Source organism: Bos taurus, chromosome 12, assembly GCF_002263795.3.
Source record: "Bos taurus isolate L1 Dominette 01449 registration number 42190680 breed Hereford chromosome 12, ARS-UCD2.0, whole genome shotgun sequence".
NCBI lineage: Eukaryota > Metazoa > Chordata > Mammalia > Artiodactyla > Bovidae > Bos > Bos taurus.
Genome location: NC_037339.1, coordinates 21,445,565 through 21,465,643, shown reverse-complemented (window position 1 = coordinate 21,465,643; position 20,079 = coordinate 21,445,565). Strand labels below are relative to the sequence as shown.

Here is a 20,079-nt window from a genome sequence, read left to right as displayed (position 1 = left end):
TCTTCTCCAACACCTCAGTTCAAAAGCATCAATTCTTTGGCACTCAGCTTTCTTTATAGTCCAACTCTCACATCCATACATGACTACTGGAAAAGCCATAGCTTTAACTAGACAGATCTTTGTTGGCAAAGTAATGTCTCTGCTGTCTAGGTTGGCTATAACTTTTCTTCTAAGGAGCAAGCGTCTTTTAATTTCATGGCTGCAGTCACCATCTGCGATGATTTTGGAGCCCCCCAAAATAAAGTCTGTCACTGTTTCCACTGTTTCTCCATCTACTTGCCATGAAGTGATGGGACCAGATTGCCATGATCTTAGTTATCTGAATGTTGAACTTTAAGCCAACTTTTTCACTCTCTTCTTTCACTTTCATCAAGAGGCTCTTTAGTTCTTCTTCACTTTCTGCCATAAGGGTGGTGTCATCTGAATATCTGAGGTTATTGATATTTCTCCAGGCAGTCTTGATTCCAGGTTGTGCTTCTTCCAGCCCAGCGTTTCTCATAATGTACTCTGCAAAGAAGTTAAATAAGCAGGGTGACAATATACAGCCTTGACGTGCTCCTTTTCTGATTTGGAACCAGTCTCTTGTTCCATGTCGAGTTCTAACTGTTGCTTCCTGACCTGCATACAGATTTCTCAGGAGGCAGGTCAAGTGGTCTGGTATGCCCATCTCTTTCAGCATTTTCCACAGTTTGTTGTGATCCACACAGTCAAAGGCTTTGGCATAGTCGATAAAGCAGAAGTAGATGTTTTTCTGGAACTCTTGTTCTTTTGATGATCCAATGGATGTTGGCAATTTGATCTCTGGTTCCTCTGCCTTTTCTAAATCCAGCTTGAACATCTGGAAGTTCTTGGTTCATGTACTGTTGAAGCCTGGCTTGGAGAATTTTGAGCATTACTTTGCTAGCGTGTGAGATGAGTGCAATTGTGTGGTATTTTGAGCATTCTTTGGCATTGCCTTTCTTTGGGAATGGGATGAAAACTGACCTTTTCCAGTCCTGTGGCCACTGCTGAGTTTTCCAAATTTGCTGGCATATTGAGTGCAGCACTTTCACAGCATCATCTTTCAGGATTTGAAATAGCTCAACTGGAATCCCATCACCTCCACTAGCTTTGTTCCTAGTGATGCTTCCTAAGGCCCACTTGACTTCACATTCCAGGATGTCTGGCTCTAGGTGAGTGATCACACCATTGTGATTATTGGGGTTGTGAAGATCTTTTTTGTACAGTTCTTCTGTGTATTCTTGCCACCTCTTCTTAATATCTTCTGCTTCTGTTAGGTTCATACCATTTCTGTCCTTTATCGAGCCCATCTTTGCATGAAATATTCCCTTGGTATCTCTAATTTTCTTGAAGAGACCTCTAGTCTTTCCCATTCTATTGTTTTCCTCTATTTTGCACTGATCTCTGAGGAAGGCTTTCTTATCTCTCCTTGCTATTCTTTGGAACTCTGCATTCAGATGGGTGTATCTTTCCTTTTCTCCTTTGCCTTTTGCTTCTCTTCTCAGCTATTTGTAAGGCTTCCTCAGAAAACCATTTTTCCTTTTTGCATTTCTTTTTCTTGTGGACGGTCTTGATCACTGCCTCCTGTACAATGTCATGAACCTCCATCCATAGTTCTTCAGGCAGTCTATCTATCAGGTCTAATCCCTTGAATCTATTTGTCACTTCCACTGTAAAATCGTAAGGGATTTGATTCAGGTCATACCTGAATGGTCTAGTGGTTTTCTGTACTTTCTTCAATTTAAGTTATTCAATTTAATGGCAGGATTTTTAGCCATAACCAAATATCTCAGCTTCAAGAATGAGGAGGAACCAGTGAGAGGGAAATATTACTCACTGTGATGGAGAAATGATTATAAACTTAGGAAAGTTATAAAGGGAAAGTGAATGGATAATTCTGCTATGTTTAATTTGATTTGACATCATTATGTATTGGTCTAGATTGAGAATGTTTGGAAAGTAGAGAAGTAGAGCATGAGAGAAAGTGTATTGTCTACATTTCTAGTATAGGACAGATGCGAAAACAGGAACACATGGGTGAATGTGATAAATACCAACATGTTAGAAGACCCACTCATCCATTTCCAATAACAATGGGCCCTGAGCGCTGCGGCCTGATAACCCAAGCTCTGATGACTACGTTTAATTACTTGTAATTAATTTAGTTAATGATTGAACTACTAAACATGTTATGCGTATTGTTTCTGTAAATGTTAATATTCACTCCTAAATTGTTAAATAGTAGACTATTAAATAATTAAATATTACTAGAACTATGTTTGGAGAAGGAAATGGCAACCCACTCCAGTATTCTTGTCTGGAGAATCCCATGGACAGAGGGGCCTAGCGGGCTGCAGTCCATGGGGTCGCAAGAGTCGGACATGACTGAGCGACTAAAGAGAGAGAGAGAGAGGGAGAGAGAGAGAACTATGTAAAGGAACCCTGGCAAGAATGATTTCCTCCGTCCAAAGAAAATGCGTAGTCATTTTCCGTCAGCCCTTCTCTTTGTGAGTATAAATGTTTCTGGTTTAAGTGAACATGTTTCAAGTGAACATAAATGTTTCTGGTTAAAGTGTGTTATGAAATGCTCCATATGCTTATACTCTCACAAGTATAAAAAAATTTTTTTTAATGAAGTTGTTTTCTTTTGGTTAAATAAGATTCTAAAATACAGAATGTGAGATTCCAGGGAAAGTGCCTACCACGATCAAGGATAACAGTGCCAAATAAGAGGAAGGACGTATTATGTAGAAATGAATGGAGATCACCAGCTGGAGCCCAGACACCCATATCTGTAAGTCATGCTAAAGCATTCCTGTTGTTTTAGCAGATGGTCCGTTGTACAGAACTACTTCCACATGTTCATGAGGTATGAGGTCATGATGTGGGCGTTCACTAGTTTTGTACTTATAATAAAATTCTGTAATTAGCATTACAGTGGTAGTTCATGGGACAACTTCTAGTTGTTATATATATATATTTAACAATGCTGTATTTTCTTATAGGTATGGTATGTATTAGTTTTTTTTGTAATTCAATTCCTTTTAACTTCTTTAAATAAATAGGATTTTTCTATATAGGACAGGTGAGTAGAACAGCAGCAGAAAACTTTCTGCATTCATACTCCTAATTCTGATGTTGTATGTAATTGAGGAATTTTTATTATAAAATCATTGATTTTTTCCCTGAGTTTCTTTATGCCAGTTATTTGAATCCATTTCATCAGAATGTTGAATCTTTTAGTTTTTGCTAGTGAAATGCTTCTGGCACATAAAAATGGCTGTTGTATTTTAACTGAAGAATTATATTCTTAAAGAAGGCTCATGGTATAATTACAGGACCATTTGAAGTACATTTCCTAAGTGTTTACTTGCTATCTAGACACTTTAGCAAATATGTTGGTGTACAGATAGATTTTTGAAACTATTTAATTATTGCCCTTTATTTGATAGAATGTGGCTTAACTTTATTAAAGAATTTTGAAAGTATGTTGTAATTTAGAATACTCTAGCAAACCTGCAGGAGGCAAAAAAAAAAAAACAAGAAAAAACATCTGAAAGTTTTATGGGTGGATGATATTAGGAGAACATATTGCTGGTTCTTCAATCCTCTGAAAGCTTCTGCTAATGCAGTGAAATGGGAGGTCTCCACAGGAACCATCTTGGATGTTGTTATTACCGTTTGAGATTTTAGAGAAAATCCTAAAGAAGCTGTTTTTGCCTTCCAATACTTTTCTGTATTTCTAGCCATTTTTCAACTAACTAGTAGTACATTCTTTTGGGTTGTACATAGGTAAATATTGTAAAACTAAGAAAATGACTTGACACTTTAAAATTAAAATAAATGTTTAATTTGTATTTAGACCGATAAGCCAGATTTTACACATTTACTTTAATATTTGAATAGGATTATGTGAATGTGCCATTTTTGTAAGTTCAGTTCAGTTCAGTCGCTCAGTCGTGTCCAACTCTTTGTGACCCCATGAATCGCAGCACGCCAGGCCTCTCTGTCCATCACCAACTCCTAGAGTTTACCCAAACTCATGTCCATCGAGTCGGTGATGCCATCCAGCCATCTCATCCTCTGTCGTCCCCTTCTCCTCCTGCCCCCAATCCCTCCCAGCATCAGAGTCTTTTCCAGTGAGTCAGCTCTTCGCATGAGGTGGCCAAAGGATTGGAGTTTCAGCTTTAGCATCATTCCTTCCAAAGAACACCCAGGACTGATCTCCTTTAGAATGGACTGGTTGGATCTCCTTGCAGTCCAAGGGACTCTCAAGAGTCTTCTCCAACACCACAGTTCAAAAGCATCAATTCTTCGGCGCTCAGCCTTCTTCACAGTCCAACTCTCACATCCATACATGACCACAGGAAAAACCATAGCCTTGACTAGACGGACCTTTGTTGGCAAAGTAATGTCTCTGCTTTTGAATATGCTATCTAGGTTGGTCATAACTTTCCTTCCAAGGAGTAAGTGTCTTTTAATTTCATGGCTGTAATCACCATCTGCAGTGATTTTGGAGCCCCCCAAAATAAAGTCTGACACTGTTTCCACTGTTTCCCCATCTATTTCCCATGAAGTGATGGGATCAGATGCCATGATCTTCGTTTTCTGAATGTTGAGCTTTAAGCCAACTTTTTCACTCTCCTCTTTCACTTTGTAAGTTAAAGATGGTCAAATATCTATAATTTCATATTTAATCTAACATATATATTGTGTGTGTGCTCAGTCGTGTCCAACTCTTTGCAACCCACGGACTGTAGCCTGCCAGGCTCCTCCGTCCATGGGATTCTCCAGACAAGAATACTGGAGTGAGTTGCCATTTCCCCCTCCAGGGGCTCTTCCTGTGTATATGAACAACAACAAATAAGTTTATGAAAAATAGGAAATAATAACACAGTTTAGTTTCATATCTTGGGTTGGATAGATGCTCGCTAAGTATTTTTGATACACTAGCCATAAAGTATACGTGACTCATATTCACACCTGAGCAAAATTATTAACTGTGGTGCTGCAGGACTTTGGCTTCTAAAACATTTTTCAGTTCTAGGATTTGGATATTGTAAGATTACTGAAAAACGAGTCTAGAGCAAGAACAACAAGATAATTTCTATACCTTGTTTTAGCTATGGTCACTATCAAGCAATCAGTTATTATAGATTTTAATCCTGTATTTTAAAAAAAAAATCTCTCTTCATTTTAATCCCTCAGGTAAAAATGGTAGAAAGGCCCAAACTTGCTGCAATGTGTGGACATTATGATCATTTTTATGCTCAACTTGACTTGTTGAGGAAGAGAGTGCATGGACCAAATTACCACCATGTTCCTCAAAAAGATACCAGAGATGAGGAGAGTTATGATCAGGAAGAAAGCCACAGTCCACCTCCAGGTCAATGGTAATGTCATAGTCTAACTTAAACTTTCGTCCTCTGAATAATATCTTGCTCTATCAGCATTTATTTTGAAGTCTGTCCAAATTCTCCTAAAACATCCAGGAAGAATCTCCAGACTCTACATTTAAAATACTTAATTCACTGTTCCCTTGACACTTTTTCATCTCAAGTTTGATGTAACTAATCTTACTCATGTTGCCATTTGACTGTGGCCACAGATTCATACTCTTGAATTTTTCATATTGTTTTCTTCTTTCTGGTAATGCCGGAGACCTGGGTTCGATCCCTGGGTTGGGAAGATCCCCTGGAGAAGGGAACAGCTACCCACTCCAGTATTCTGGCCTGGAGAATCCCATGGCTGTATAGTCCATGGGGTCGGAAAGTGTTGGACATGACTGAGCAACTCTCACTTTTCACTTTGAACTCAGAATGTCACAGGCGATTTGTGAATCTCATTATGAAGCTGAAAATCTACTTGTCAAATTGCTGCCTACAACAAGTTAAAATTTCTACTCAAGCTAAACGTTTCTGTTTCCTAAGGCTTGCTGAATACCTTCAGAGGAAATGTGAAGCTCAACAATATAAGCTGAAAGTGGAAAAGCAATTGGTAAGTAAAAACCAAATATAAGAGGCCATCAGACATTTCTAACGCTTTCTCTGTTCACAAATATTCATGGTTCCTTAAGTCAAAGTTCATTCCACATAGAAGATTAAGACTAGTTTTTAACAGCTAAAGAAGAATATTGGGAATAGGCTTCAGCCAGGGTCTGAGAAGCCTCGTCCCTTCCCTGGCTCCATCACTTGCTATGACGTTAGGCAGAACATGCAGCCTCTCTGAACTTCAGTATCTTTCTCTATAAAAGCTGTAGATAGGCTTCGAGGTCCCCTTGAGTGCTGCTTTTCTTTGGTTCTAGTTTATTAGAATTCTACACATTTTAAAAAAGGGATTATCATATTTTATTTGAAATGAAAGTTAAACTTTACCCTTAAGTATAGTGTCAAAATTCTGGGGCTGAGTGAAACTGGATATACATCCTATTTGTATTGGTCTTATTTTGAGCTGCTCAAAAGCTTTAGTTCTCTTCCCCTACCTAATCTCAAGCTCCAAGGGTTGCTGAACTTTTGTAGATATTTGATTCCACAGTTGCAGTTTACCAGTTCAGAAAACAAACCTAGGCATCTTACATGCTAGCATAAAATATTGATTGCTTAGAATAAACAATACCAATGGTTTTATTCATTTACTTTTTTAAAAGTTTCATGCTTAATCTAAGAAAATTCTGCTCACTATAAAAAAAAAGTCAATATAATTATTATCAAATAGTGAGATTGATAATATAATTATTGCTTAAAGGAGGAAGTGCAGGTCAAGTCATAAGGTGTTTCCAGAATGCAAATACACTTGATAAACTACTTTATTCCAATAACAGGGTCTTCGTCCATCTTCTGCTGAGCCAAATGACAACCAGAGACAAAAGCTAAGAAGCGATGCAGAAGGACCTAGATTCTGGAGGCTGCAGTTCAGGAGAAATGAAATGAAGGAACAGGTTAGAAACTGCTTCCAAGGGCTACCGCTGGATTTCTCTCGTTGTCTTGTGTACTGTAATACCATGTTGCTTTGAGGAGGGCACAGCAACCCACTCTGGTATTAATATTCTTGCTTGGAAAATCCCATGGACAGAGGAGCCTGGGGGGCTACAGTCCATAGGGTCGCATGACTGAAGCATCTTAGCACACACACACGCAGGGTATTATTGTTTTTAGCATCTATGGTGCACCCGAGAGAGCTCACTACACAAACCCTTGCTGGGTACACGGTGTGATGCACCACAATGAGGGCTCAGGGGAGACAAAGACATGCATTCCACCTTCTCAGAGAATGCAGCGTAGCTGAGTTCATAGGGCTTTTTACCTCGGATTGATCAAGTAACTGTCCATCCTGAACATTTTTGAAATTTGTGTTAGTTCCCTCGGGCTGCCTTACAACACACTGGGCAGTTTGAAGCGACAGAAATTTACTGTCTCACAGTTCTGGAGGCTTGAAGTCCAAAGTCAAGATGTCAGCAGGGCCATGCTCCCTCTGAACTCTGGAGGGGAGTCCGTCTCTGCCTTTCGCTGGCTTCTGGGAGTTGGTCCGTGGTGCTCAGATATCCTCACTTGCAGTGACACAACTCAGTCTCTGCCACTGGACGTGGCATCCTCCTCGTGTGACCATCTTCGTCTTCCTTTTTTTAAAAGGAGTCTGCTTATTTTTTAAAATATTATTTATTATTATTATTATTTGGCCACACCATGTGGCGTGGGGCCCTTAGTTCCCTGGCCAGGGGTGAAACCCGAGTCCTCGGCATTAGAAGTGCAGAGAGTTAACTACTAGACTGCCAGAGAAGTCCCTGGCCATCTTCTTAACAGGACAGCAGGACCCACTCTGCATTAGGGACCCACTCTGCCCCAGTTGTGACCACATCTTAGCTTAACTATTCACCCCTGCAATGACACCATCTCCAAATATGATCACTTTACCACAGGCAAAGTATAAGGCAGATTATCATTTTGGGGAGCACTGACTTTTCCCTTACTACATATCACACATTTCTAAAATCATAGGCTGTCTTGGAGATTTCCCTGGCTGTCCAGTGGTTAACACGCCATGCTTCCAATGCAGGGGGTGTGGGTTCGATCCCTGGTCGGGGAACTAAGATCCCACGTGCCGTGAGGCATGGCCAAAAATAAAAAATAAAATAAAAATAAAATCATAGGCTCTCTAGAGAGTATTCTGTCAAGTTGTCTGCAAACATTTAACATTTCGGAATTGGGATTGCTTTCCAGGAATATTGGAAGCAGTTAGAGGAAATACGCCAACAGTATCACCATGACATGAAGGAAATTAGAAAGAAGATGGGGTGTGAACTGGAGGTAGGTAAATTCATTCTCCTAAAGGAAATGTTGAGGGACTGCCCTGGCAGTCCAGTGGTTAAGACTTCTCTTTCCAATGCAGGGGGTGTGGGTTCGATCCCTGGTCAGGGAACTTAGATCCCACATGCCTCATGGCCAAAAATCCAAAGCATAAAACAGAAACAATATTGTAACGAATTCAATAAAGACTTTAAAAATGGCCCATGTCAAAATAAATGTTTAAAAAACGGAAACAAAATGTTGTTCTATTGATTCAGAGCTAACTAAACTGAGCAGATATTAACAGTAATGATCTTTTAAAAAATAATTTTAGATATTTAACTATTTTTGACCATGCTGGGTCTTTGTTGCTGTGTGGGTTTTTCCTAGTTGTGGCGGGCCGGGGCTCCTCTTCATTACATGCTTGGGCTTCTCTGCAGACCTCAGGCTCTAGGGCGTGTGGGCTTCAGTAACTGTGTGTGTGGACTTAGTAATTGCAGTTCCCAGACTCTAGAGTACAGGCTGATTAATTGTGGCCCATGGGAGTAATGATCTTCTCATCAAAAAGATAAACTTTATCAGGCAAACTTTTTTTTTAAATAGGAAAACTGCCAGATGTAATGGAAGCCCCACTGAATTATGGTTTACCTGAGGCTGCACAAGGTGATGGGGCTGAGAGTCTCAGTGGAGAGAGCCTGCTATTAAATATGGTTGATCGTGTTCCCTGTGAGTCAGTCAATAAGTATTGACCAAGCAGGTATTTTATTCCAGAACTGGATTCGAGACAGGAAGTGAGTTCATGCCTGTGAGGTAGGAAAAACAACGAGCATTTACTGAATTTAGCTACATCGGAATCCCAGGTGGCTCAGTGGTAAAGAATCCACCTGCCAATTCAGGAGACGCAGGAGACGTGGATTTGATTCCTGGGTCGGGAAGATCCTTTGGAGAAGGAAATGGCCATCCACTCCAGTATTCTTGCCTGGAGAATCCCATGGACAGAGGAGCCTGACAGGCTACAGTTCACGGGGTTGCAGAGTCAGACATGACTGAGCACGCGCGCATGCACACACACACACACACACACACACACACACACACACACACTGGAATAGTCTCATATGCTGGGGTAGTCTATATAAGGCAACATTTGAGTACCGTTGAGATGATTCTTGAAATATCCTTTGAAGGAGCCACACTGGAGATTCATTCTTCTATTTCTTAGGTGGTTGTTTTTTCAGTAGAACTCCAGATGAGATGGCTGGCTTGTGTCTGGAGACCACATTGCATGAAAAACATATGCATTTTTAAACACTAGAAACATCGTCGGGACCCTGGAATGCTCCTCCAATGAGAGGCCAGGGGGTACCGAGTCCCATTGAGGACACAGCCTGTCTCACACATACTTGAACTACACACTTATTGTGTAGAACTGCCCACACTGCTGAAATTGATCTTTCCCTCTCCCCCATCTCTGAGGGCATATATATATAAATGAATATAGGTGAAATGAGCAGAGGTACAATTCGGTTGTATGTACTGGGCTCTGAACTAGAGCTTTGATATCCACATCTTCTTTACTTCCCATGACAGAGAAGTTCAAGTCACTTAGATATTACAAGGCAGACTGTGTAACGCCCCCTGATGGCTCAGACGGTAAAGAATCCGCCTGCAATGCAGGACACGACTGAATGACTAACACACACAAAACACAAATAAGCAACTGATTCTAAAACCTGTACCCTTTCCAGCATAGACACTTCTACCCATAAACAGCTGGAAAGATAAGACACGCATGTGTGAAGCAGTGCTGGAATAACTGAATCTGGTTAAGCCCTGTGAGTGAACATGAGTGGGATGAGCTGGTGGAAGAATTTTCTGGAAGAAGAGAGATGGGGCTCAGAAGATGGGTCTGAGAAGCAGAGTGGAGTTTGGAGAGGCAGAGCTAAGGAGGAGGGCATCTGAAAGAACCACACAAAGCTTCAGGCCAGGGTGCCGTGGGAGGGGCAGGCTGGACATGCTTATCACCAGAGCAGTGCATGCGTGCAAAGTCGCTCAGTCATGTCTGATTCTTTGCAATCCTATGGATTGTAACCCTCCAGGTTCTTGTCCATGGGATTCTCCAGGCAAGAATACTGGAGTGGGTTGCCATGCCCTCCTCCAGGGGATCTTCCCAACCCCAGGGATCGAACCCCCATCTCTCACCTCTACCTGCAGTGGCAGGTGGGTTCTTTACCACTCGCACCACCTGGGAAGCCCAGAGCAGTAGTTTGGTTAATGGTGGAGAGCCTCGTGTTATCCTCAGCCCTGTTTTTTAAGGCGGGTCTGGGATGGGAAGCCTGCATGCAGGAAAGATGGACGCAGACTTTTCTAGAGAGGCCAGGAAAGAAGCCCTTGGGGGAAACGGAAGGTGGCCATAGAGAACAGAGGCCATGAGGGCGTTCTCTCCAGCCACACCCCCGGATCCTCCCTGGGCCAGTGTCCTCACGAGACCCTATTCAGGTCTAGCAGCTGAGGGGCAGCAAGTGGCCTTCAGAACCAACGCAGAACCAACCTTGTGGATTGTGTATAATTTATGTTGAAGGAGGACTCAAAAATGAGCTGGAAAACCTACTTGGTGAAGAAGAGCGACCTGCCCATCCCCCATGAAGCACCTGAGGAAGAAGCATCTGTGCAGGTGATGGTTATTGTTAGACGATGCTGTGTTTCCCAGTGAGTCTGCTCCAGCCCTGTGTTCCCATCCCTCCTTGTGCAGTAGAACCACAGGGGAGAGTTTAAAAAACTCAATCAGGACCCTCTCTGGTGGTCCAGTTGTTAAGACTCCTGCAGGAGCGCGGGTTCCATCCCTGGTTGGGGAACTAAGATCTGGCACATTGTGTGGGGTGCTGCTCCACACACAAAAAAAACAAAAAACAGAGCAATCAAAAAAAAAAAAAAATTAAAATGCCTGGACTCCATCCCAAATGGTCTGGGGTGGGACCCAGGCATCTTGTCATCAAGAGCTAGCTGGTGAGTTCGTGCAGCTGTTTGAGAACTGCTTCCGGGGTGGAAGAAATTTCTATTGTCTGATGGTGTTTGAATCTGAATCTCAAACACACCCCTTAATAAATCTCACAGTTAGTTTATCTTCAAACTTACCTTTTGGTAAGGGAACTGTGCAGAGCTGAATGATCAAATGGCTCACAAAGGACTTTTCTTTTTTCCTCTGGGAGGTCTTTCCCTTCATCTTCAATGAAGTGCCCCAAGGGCCTGATTGAGGGAAGGTGAGAGGAAGCCATGTTGAGTGAAGTGAAGGCTGAACAGCCTCCCTGAGTGTTTCGTTTTGTGAAAACCCGGGGACTTCCACAAGGGGTGGTGCTCAGAGCTCTAAAGTGGACTAAGGTTGAATTTTCTACCCAGTGGGGTGAATGGGGCTTCAGGGTCTAATATGTTTGACATGAGTTTGACCCCTGGGTCGGGAAGATCCCTTGGAGGCGGGCATAGCAACCCACTGCAGTATGCTTGCCTGGAGAATCCCATGGACAGAGGAGCCTGGTGGGCTACAGTCCATAGGGTCGCAAAGAGTTGGACACAACTGAAGTGACTTAGCATGCACACACAAAGGGAAATAAAGCAATATGACACTTCTCATGCAATTGAGACAATCAGACTACACAGTCAGATCAGACAACCAGCCTCACAAATACAAGTAAGATAACAGAAGTCAGAGTCTTGTTTCAGAGTGTGTAACATTGCAAGGCAGGAAAACACCCTTCCCAGAGTTCTGGGGCAACCAATAACAATTCAAACTGATAGATGTGAAGTACATGCAAAGGGTGTGGTCCACAGACGAGGCAGTAATTAACATCTATGTGTAGGTATGTGTTAGTCGTTTAGTTGTGTCCAACTCTTTGCAACCCTATGGACTATAGCCCGCCAGGCTCCTCTGTCCATGAGGATCCTCCAGGCAGGAATGCTGGAGTGGGTTGCTATTCCTTTCTCCAGGGGAATATATATATATATATATAAACACACATGGAGACTCATAAATTTCTGGCTTGAAAGGAATAGTACATTTTACCAAGATGTGGAAGAGTAAGGAGCAAGCTTGTATGTCGGGGGGTGGACCCTCAGGAGCTCCGCTTTGGCTGTGTTGAGTCAGGAAGATCTGAGAGACCACATCCCTGCTTCAGGTCTCTGCCCCGCTGTTCCCTCCACCTGGAACATGCTTTCCACAGACCTTCCTTAGCCAGGGCCCAACACCATTCCAGGGCTCCCATCAAATGCCAGGTAGGCTTTTCCTACGTTACTGTCCTCCTCTACTCATTTTCTGGGCTATTACTGTAACCTTCTTTTCTTTATGGCACTTAACACATTCTGAAATGACATCATTGCTTTGCTGACTCATTTACCTATTTTACTCCAGTAAAATGTAAGCTGTGTGTCAGTAGGGACATTCACGTTCTGCACCATCCCATTGTGCAGGGCAGTGTCTGGTCCGCGGTGGGCGCTCCATATGAGATTGTGGGGTGAATGTTAAGGCGATGATGGTACCAAGTAGGCAGCTGAATTACAAGACAACTCTTAAAGACATGTTTAAGAGTCATTGCATAAAGATCACATTTAAATCCCTGGAAATAAATGAGACCCCTGGGTATTGTGGAGAAGGAAATGGCAACCCACTCCGGTATTCTTGGCTGGAGAATCCCATGGACAGAGGAGCCTGGTGGGCTACCGACCATGGGGTCGCAAGAGTCAGACACAACTGAATGACTAAACCACCACCATCCATGTACTGAGGAAGAGAACGGCAGAGGGCCCAGGACTGAACCCCAAGAAAGCTCAGGGTCTAAAGTTCACCTCTTGACCATTCTTTGGAAATTCTTGTCAGTACTTTTACAGTCTTCTCTTCCTCCTCTAAATTACCCATCAATTTTTAGACCCTCCCCTCCTTCCTTTGTAGTATCACGAGCTGTGCACTTTTTTGTTTTCCTGATTAAGATCATAAGCTTCTTAAGGAAAGGATCTTATGGTCAAAATTACACTCTTCTTAAAATTTTTATTTATTTATTTTTAGTTGCATTGAGTCTTCACTGCTGCTTGCATGCTTTCTCGAGTGGCAGCAAGCGGGAGCTAGTCTTCATTGAGGTGGGTGGGCTTCTCATTGAGGTGGCTTCTCTTGTTGCAGAGCGCAGGCTCTGGGCCACGGGTCTCAGAAGTTGTGGCCCTTTGGCTTAGTTGCTGCAAAGCATGGGAATCTTTCCAGACCAGGGATCGAACCCATGGCCCCTACATTGGCAGGCGGATTCTTATCCACTGTATCACCAGGGAAGTCCCCAAATTACATTCTTGAGTTAGATTAGGTTGTATGGGACTGAAGCGATAAATATTGTCACCCCGTAGAGTTGCAATGCTGGTGTTAAATGCATTAATATTTCAAGTTAATGGACCTTGTGGCCAAGCTTTTAGTAGACTATCATTAACTTTCCTTTGCAAAATGCATGCTTTTATTCTCAAAACAACCATCAGATTCATTCAAGAAATCAAATAATGTAAATAGACCCTGCTGTGAATTCGGCAATGGTGAAAATGTAATTGTTTGATCAATAGTAAATGCTAGATTTTATTTTTTCTCTAAGTTTCAGGATATTGAGAGAGACTTAAAACAAATTAAACCTCAGAACATAAAGGAAAGTAAAAGTTCGGAACAAAAACATAAAGCTCAGGTAATAAACATTTTGTCTTAAATTTTTGTATTAAAAGTCTGGCTGGGTCTCTGCACCTTGTAATCCAGTTGCCTACAGGATTTCACCCCCTACTATTTTATGGAATTGCCTTATTTTGTGATGTTAGACTAATGGTTTTAAGTATCTGTAGTGTCAAATTGGGAGTTGTAATTTTAAGATTTTCATTAGATTATAAAACTAAGATTTTTTTCTTGCTTTCTTCTAGAGAGGGCTAAAATTTGAAATTAATTTAAATGAATGTATTTCTGATGAAAACACCCTCCAAGAGGAAGAGGTATGCCATTAAGTTAAATTTCTATTAGTAGAGATGAGAGAATAAGTGTCTTAGTAGCACATTTCATGAAATTTTCCCATAGAGGGTAGGGAAAATTTACTAAAAGCTTCCTAGAAGGATCTGTAGTGTTCAGACAAGTCTTCCAAAATACTTAACCTTCTGTTCTTTTTAAAATTGAGATTATTCATATAAATGGATTATTCCATTTTACTTTGCTATTATAAAAAAGGTATTTTCCTTCTAACAGTAACTTTTAAATTATAGCCAGATTAAAATAGAAGACATAATATTAATATATAGTCAAAAACTAATAAACTCACCTAAAATAAATGAGCATGTATATTTAAGTTGAATAACCAACAAGAGCCTGCTGTATAGCATAGGGAACCCTGCTCAATATTCTGTAAGAACCTAGTTAGAAATTGAAAAAGAATAGATACATTTATATGTATAACTGAATCACTTTGCTATGCATTTGAAACTAACAGAACATTGTTAATCAACTATACTCTAATATGAAATAAAAAGTTTTAAAAACAAAATACAAATACATAATTTATTTTATTTTAGAATAAAATTATAGAATCATACAGAGTATTTAGAATCATACAGAGTATTTTCACTGCCCTAAAAATCTTCTGTGCTCCAGTAAGTTTTGAGATTTTACCAGCATTTTGCTACATAAAGACTTCAGTGGATACTGGGGTCCAGCCCCGGTTGGACCAGGGATTCCCTCGGGAGGACGGCGTTGGCGATTAAAGGATAGATAAAAGGAGAAAGAGACAGAGGCTTGACCTGACTGGTTTACGTGGGAGACTAATAAAGTTCACGGCACCGAACTTGCTCTGACTATGGAGGCTGCAGGCGCCCTCTCGAATAGCTGAAGGTGCCCCACCTTGGGCGCCTGCTAGAGTGGGTCTTAGAAGCCCAGGCAAATAAGTAGTCTCAGAGGACCCCCGTGCTCCAATTACTTTGGCCTGAAAAAATAGAGAAGAAAAGGAGAGAAAAGGAAGCAAGAAAGAACGACACGGGGAGACCAAGCCTGATGAGCAAGGCCCACACTTTATTTTCCAAAATAGTTTTTATACCTTAAGTTGTGCATAGAGGATAATGGGTGGGGGTAGAGTCATGCAAGGTCAGCAGTCCTTGATCCTTATCGAAGCCAGGCTTTCTTTCTGCAAACTTATCATATGCAAAAGCTTTAGGTGATTTACATCATCTTCTGGCCAGGAGACCTGTTAACATTTTATGACCCTTATTTCAGAAAACTTATTTTTCTCTACAGGTGATTATTCTAAAGTCTGGCGCCACTCTCCGAAAGCATTAGATAAAGTTGCATTCCTATAGGGCAAAAGTGTGGTAGGCTATAACAAGAAAAGAATTAACTCAAGGGTCCAAGGTTACAAACATTAAAGCTACTACTTACATTTCTATATACCAACTATATTGATCAATACACTCCCAGGGACATAGTAGGTAAGGGATATGGAAACTTGGCAGCAAGCATTAGCTCAACAAAGAAATCCTCTACTAGTTCTATTCGAACAATTTTAACTCTCTGAGAAGCTCTGCATTGTTAGAATATCTTAAGCTTCCCGTGCCTCTCGTGGTTGGGGGGCTGTGAACAATCACATGCGTAGCTGCAGGAATCTGAACAAACCTGTCAGGCAAGCTAGAAAGTCATCAGAGGGGTTTGAATTGAAACATTCCCATTATGCCCAGGAGACTTATTAACTAGAGCTCGAAGTTGATTTTCTTCAGAGAAAGGTGGTCGGGGATAGCCCCCTGTTAATGTCAGGGGAGTTGGTAAAGTCATAAAATAGTAAAACAGACAGATTCTGGTTTTGGGGTACACGCTCAGGCAGATCCAGGGGGGCACCCCTCGAGCTCTGACTCGCCTTGCCCATCAGAGCTCTCCTGCATGACCTTGTCATAGGTGGGGACTCCTGTGCTGGCTCCCGGCAAGTGGAGTATTGGTAGTTAGCACTCATCTCTAACCGCTAGGCTCTAAGTATCCCAGAGCTGTGAGTACCAGAGGGGTTAGCTCTGGGGACCCAGGGTCTGAGTTGGAAGCTGAGGACTGGTCCCTCCAGTGCTTCTGTGAAATGAGGTGCTAAAGTTGGCTTCCCTGATGGCTCAGACGGTAAAGAACCCACTTGAAATGCAGGAAACCAGGGTTCGATCCCTGGGTCGGGAAGATCGCCTGGAGGAGATGTGGCAACCCAGTCCAGTATTCTTGCCTGGAGAATCCCATGGTCAGAGGAGCCTCGCAGGCTATTGTCCATGGGATTGCAAAGAGTCAGACATGACTGAGTGACTAACATTTTCAAAGTTGGCCTTCTAGAAAAAAGAATGGAGTCCCAGAAGTTTTATGTACCAATTTGTTCATCCTGTGTTCTTCTTTGCTTTGATATGCTTGAAACAGAGTGATCATTTTAATATTAATAATGGAATGTTAGGAGCAGTTTTAGGGACCTGACTGGCAATGTTAAAGCTTAAAGCAGGACGTGGATGAACTCATCTTTAGAGTCCCGTAGCATGGCACCCCACTCCAGTACTCTTGCCTGGAAAATCCCATGGACGGAGGAGCCTGGTAGGCTGCAGTCCATGGGGTCGCTAAGAGTCGGACACGACTGAGCAACTTCACTTTCACTTTTCACTTTCATGCATTGGAGAAGGAAATGGCAACCCACTCCAGTATTCTTGCCTGGAGAACCCCAGGGATGGGGGAGCCTGGTGGGCTGCCGTCTATGGGGTCGCACAGAGTTGGACACGACTGAAGCAACTTAGCAGCAGCAGCAGCAGCATGGAACAGTAGGGGGATAAGATAGAAGGCAGGACGTCTGCATCAAATTAGTTGCCACATGATCAGTGCTCGTCACGGTTGACAAAGAGAAGAAATGGACAGACACATTCCTGTTTCTGCCTTGTTCCAACATAGTTCCAGCTTTCAAAGCCTATTGATTCATGTGATAAACATATACTGAATACTCATTGCATGTCTTGGTAAATGCTACTCCTGGGAATACAGAATAATTTTTAAACTTTTCCTCCCAAAATGTGGCTTATTTCTCATGAAACACTGTGGAATTGCTTTAGGCAGTGGATATACTGAATGAAACTTTGACCTCTGAGGATGGCATGAAGTTCATGGAATATAAATGTATGAAGGGGCAGGAAGATTATACAGACCAAGCATTTGAAACTCTCTGTTGCCCAGAAGCAGGTATGTGTCCCTTGAAGGCTGCAGATGAGAAGGTACTGTTTTATTGACAACCCATCTCGTATGCTCTCCTCACTCATCTCCAGTGACCTGACTGTCCCCTGCCCCCCACCCCTCCCTGAGCTGGGGGGAATCTGGCCTGACTCCACCCGCCACAGAGATCACAGCCCCAGAGACCCGCCTCCTCTCTGCTCCGCACTGCTCCCGGGGCAGTTTCAGCTGCTCCCTCAGCTTCCACTCCTCCACCAGCAGCTCCACACTCATCTGCCTTTCTCAGGATCTCCTGGATGGCTCCATGGACGAGTCCTATTGTCATCTCAAACTCAGTGCGTGTACGATCAATCTTCTGAGTGCTTTCTTCCCAGGGAGTCTTTATTTTGGGTGACGCCCTCACCAGGCTGACGGTCCTGCTGTCGTGCCTGGGGTGGTTTCTACTCTGAGATGTCCTGAGTCTCCCTCCTCCTTCATTCTCTCTGCCCTGTCCTGTCTCAGCCGTGTATGTTGTAGGAAGTGCATGGGCTTTGGAGACAGAGTTCCAATCCCAGCTAGTATTGCTGCTTTTTGATTGTGCAGCCTTTCACATGTTACTTCAAATCTCTGAATCTCAGGCACTTCCCTGGTAGGCTAGTGGTTAAGACTCCACACTCCCAATGCAGGGGTTACAGGGTTCTATCCCTAGTAGGGGAACTAAGATCTCATTATGCTGTGTGGCCAAAAAAAAAATCTCTGAACCTCAGTTTCCCCTTAGGAATGAGGATACTAATGCTTGCCACACAGACTTATTGCAAAGACTAATGTGAAAATGGACATATTAGGTGCTTAGTTTAATAGATGCTCTTTCCCTAATTTTCCCTTTCCCTTCCCCTCACTCATAGGAGAGCTGCCTTATTCTCCTATGCATCCTCTTTTCTCTAGTCTTTCCCTTTCATTCTGTAAATATTGCTATAGTCATCTTGTCATATTATTATCCTACTCAAATTTTTAAAATTAATTTTTGTTGGAGTATTGTTGCATTACAATGGTGTGTTCGTTTCTACTGTGCAGCAAGGCGAATCAGCTCTATCTACACGTATATCCCCTCTTTTTTGGATTTCCTTACCATTTAGGTCACCACAGAGCACTGAGCAGAGTTCCCTGTGCTGAATCGAATAAAGATTTTTTTTTTCCAGGTGGAAATGAGGCATTATCAAAATGAAATATGAGTAGAGTTCCCTGCTCAAATTTTGTTTTGATAATGCTCATAGGATACAGTTCATGGCACAAAGTAACACATGTTATGCTGCATGGCCTGATCCTGCTCGATCACCCCCCTTCTCTTTTTGCACTGATGATGGATCCACACAGCCTGTTGGAACCGCATCTTCTCTTGCAGCTATGTGAGCATTTACACAGCCTGACTCAGCTCAGTTTCCTCTTCCTAGAATAATACACTTTGCCTCTCTTCCACCTGGAAAAATCTGTATTCAATTCAGCAGGCTTCTTACAGAGAATCCCCAGGTTCTGCCAGACTGTGCTAGGTGGAAGGGACCTCAGAGATGAGTGACACCTGGTCTGCCTTCACAATCATAGAACTGTCATGAACCAGTGAAAGGAGGCACAGAACCTGCTTTTTGAACCCCAGTACTAATCATTAGTTTGATACTGAAAATGGTCTCAATTTAAACTGGGTTGCTGTGATTATTATGCAGGCTGAACAATTTCCCATATGTTTATTGACCTCTGTCTTTCTCTTGTGAATTATGTGCTCATATCCTTTATCTATTTTTCTACTGAATATGTCATTTTTTAAATTTATAAGACTCATTTAAATAGAACCTTTGCCTGAAATACCTATTGCAAATATATTCCCCAGTTGGTCTTTAGATCTCATTGACAGTATCAATAGCAAATATGTGTGTGAGTGTATATGTGTGTGTACTTATAACTTGGGAATAAGCTCCACAAGAATCATGCAGAGCAAATGAAGGAAACTATAAAACTTTACTGAGGTAGTTAAAGACTGAATGAATGTAGAGAAGAGTTGGACACAACTGGACAACTGAACAACACCACCAATACTGTTATATATTAGAAATATTCATTCCAAATAAATATGTGGATTTTTGGTAATTTCAGTCAAAAGCACAGTAGGAGTTTTTTCTGGTGTAAAGAGATCTTGGCAGATTGCAGAATCTTGGAGATCCTTTAAAAAAATATTTATTTATTTATGGCTGTGTTGGATCTTAGATGTAGTGCCTGAGCTGAGTAGTTGCAGCTTGAGGGCTTAGTTGCCTCATGGCATGTGGGATCTTAATTCCTCGAACAGGGCTCATACCCCTGTCCCTTGCATTGGAAGGCAGATTCTTAACCACTGAACCACCAGGGAAGTCCCTTGGAGATTCTTAACTAGCCAAAAAAATCTAGAAAAGAAGAGCAGTGAGTGGTACTTGTCTTCCAAATATCAAACTATATTATATAAATTACAGTGATTAAAACAATATGATACTAGCAGCAAAATTTTAAAAAAATTAGTGAAAAAAGACAAAGTTTAGAAACAAACTCTAGTATGTATCATAATTTAGCATATGCTAAAAGTCA

At 42.0% G+C, this 20,079-nt stretch overlaps 1 protein-coding gene across 2 annotated transcripts in view; it reads left to right on the top strand.

The window, feature by feature from the left end:
* NEK5 (NIMA related kinase 5) overlaps nucleotides 1-20,079 on the top strand; it is a 45,623-nt gene that overhangs the window by 9,107 nt on the left and 16,437 nt on the right. The window contains exons 7-15 of one of the 2 annotated variants that reach the window (XM_025000050.2): nucleotides 2,661-2,794; nucleotides 5,209-5,393; nucleotides 5,931-5,997; nucleotides 6,821-6,937; nucleotides 8,217-8,303; nucleotides 10,864-10,956; nucleotides 13,898-13,984; nucleotides 14,211-14,279; nucleotides 17,379-17,505. In XM_025000050.2, coding sequence (XP_024855818.1) covers nucleotides 2,661-2,794; nucleotides 5,209-5,393; nucleotides 5,931-5,997; nucleotides 6,821-6,937; nucleotides 8,217-8,303; nucleotides 10,864-10,956; nucleotides 13,898-13,984; nucleotides 14,211-14,279; nucleotides 17,379-17,505 — 966 coding nt within the window. The remainder of the gene's footprint in view (nucleotides 1-2,660; nucleotides 2,795-5,208; nucleotides 5,394-5,930; nucleotides 5,998-6,820; nucleotides 6,938-8,216; nucleotides 8,304-10,863; nucleotides 10,957-13,897; nucleotides 13,985-14,210; nucleotides 14,280-17,378; nucleotides 17,506-20,079) is intronic. The other variant, XM_025000051.2, reaches the window with a different exon arrangement.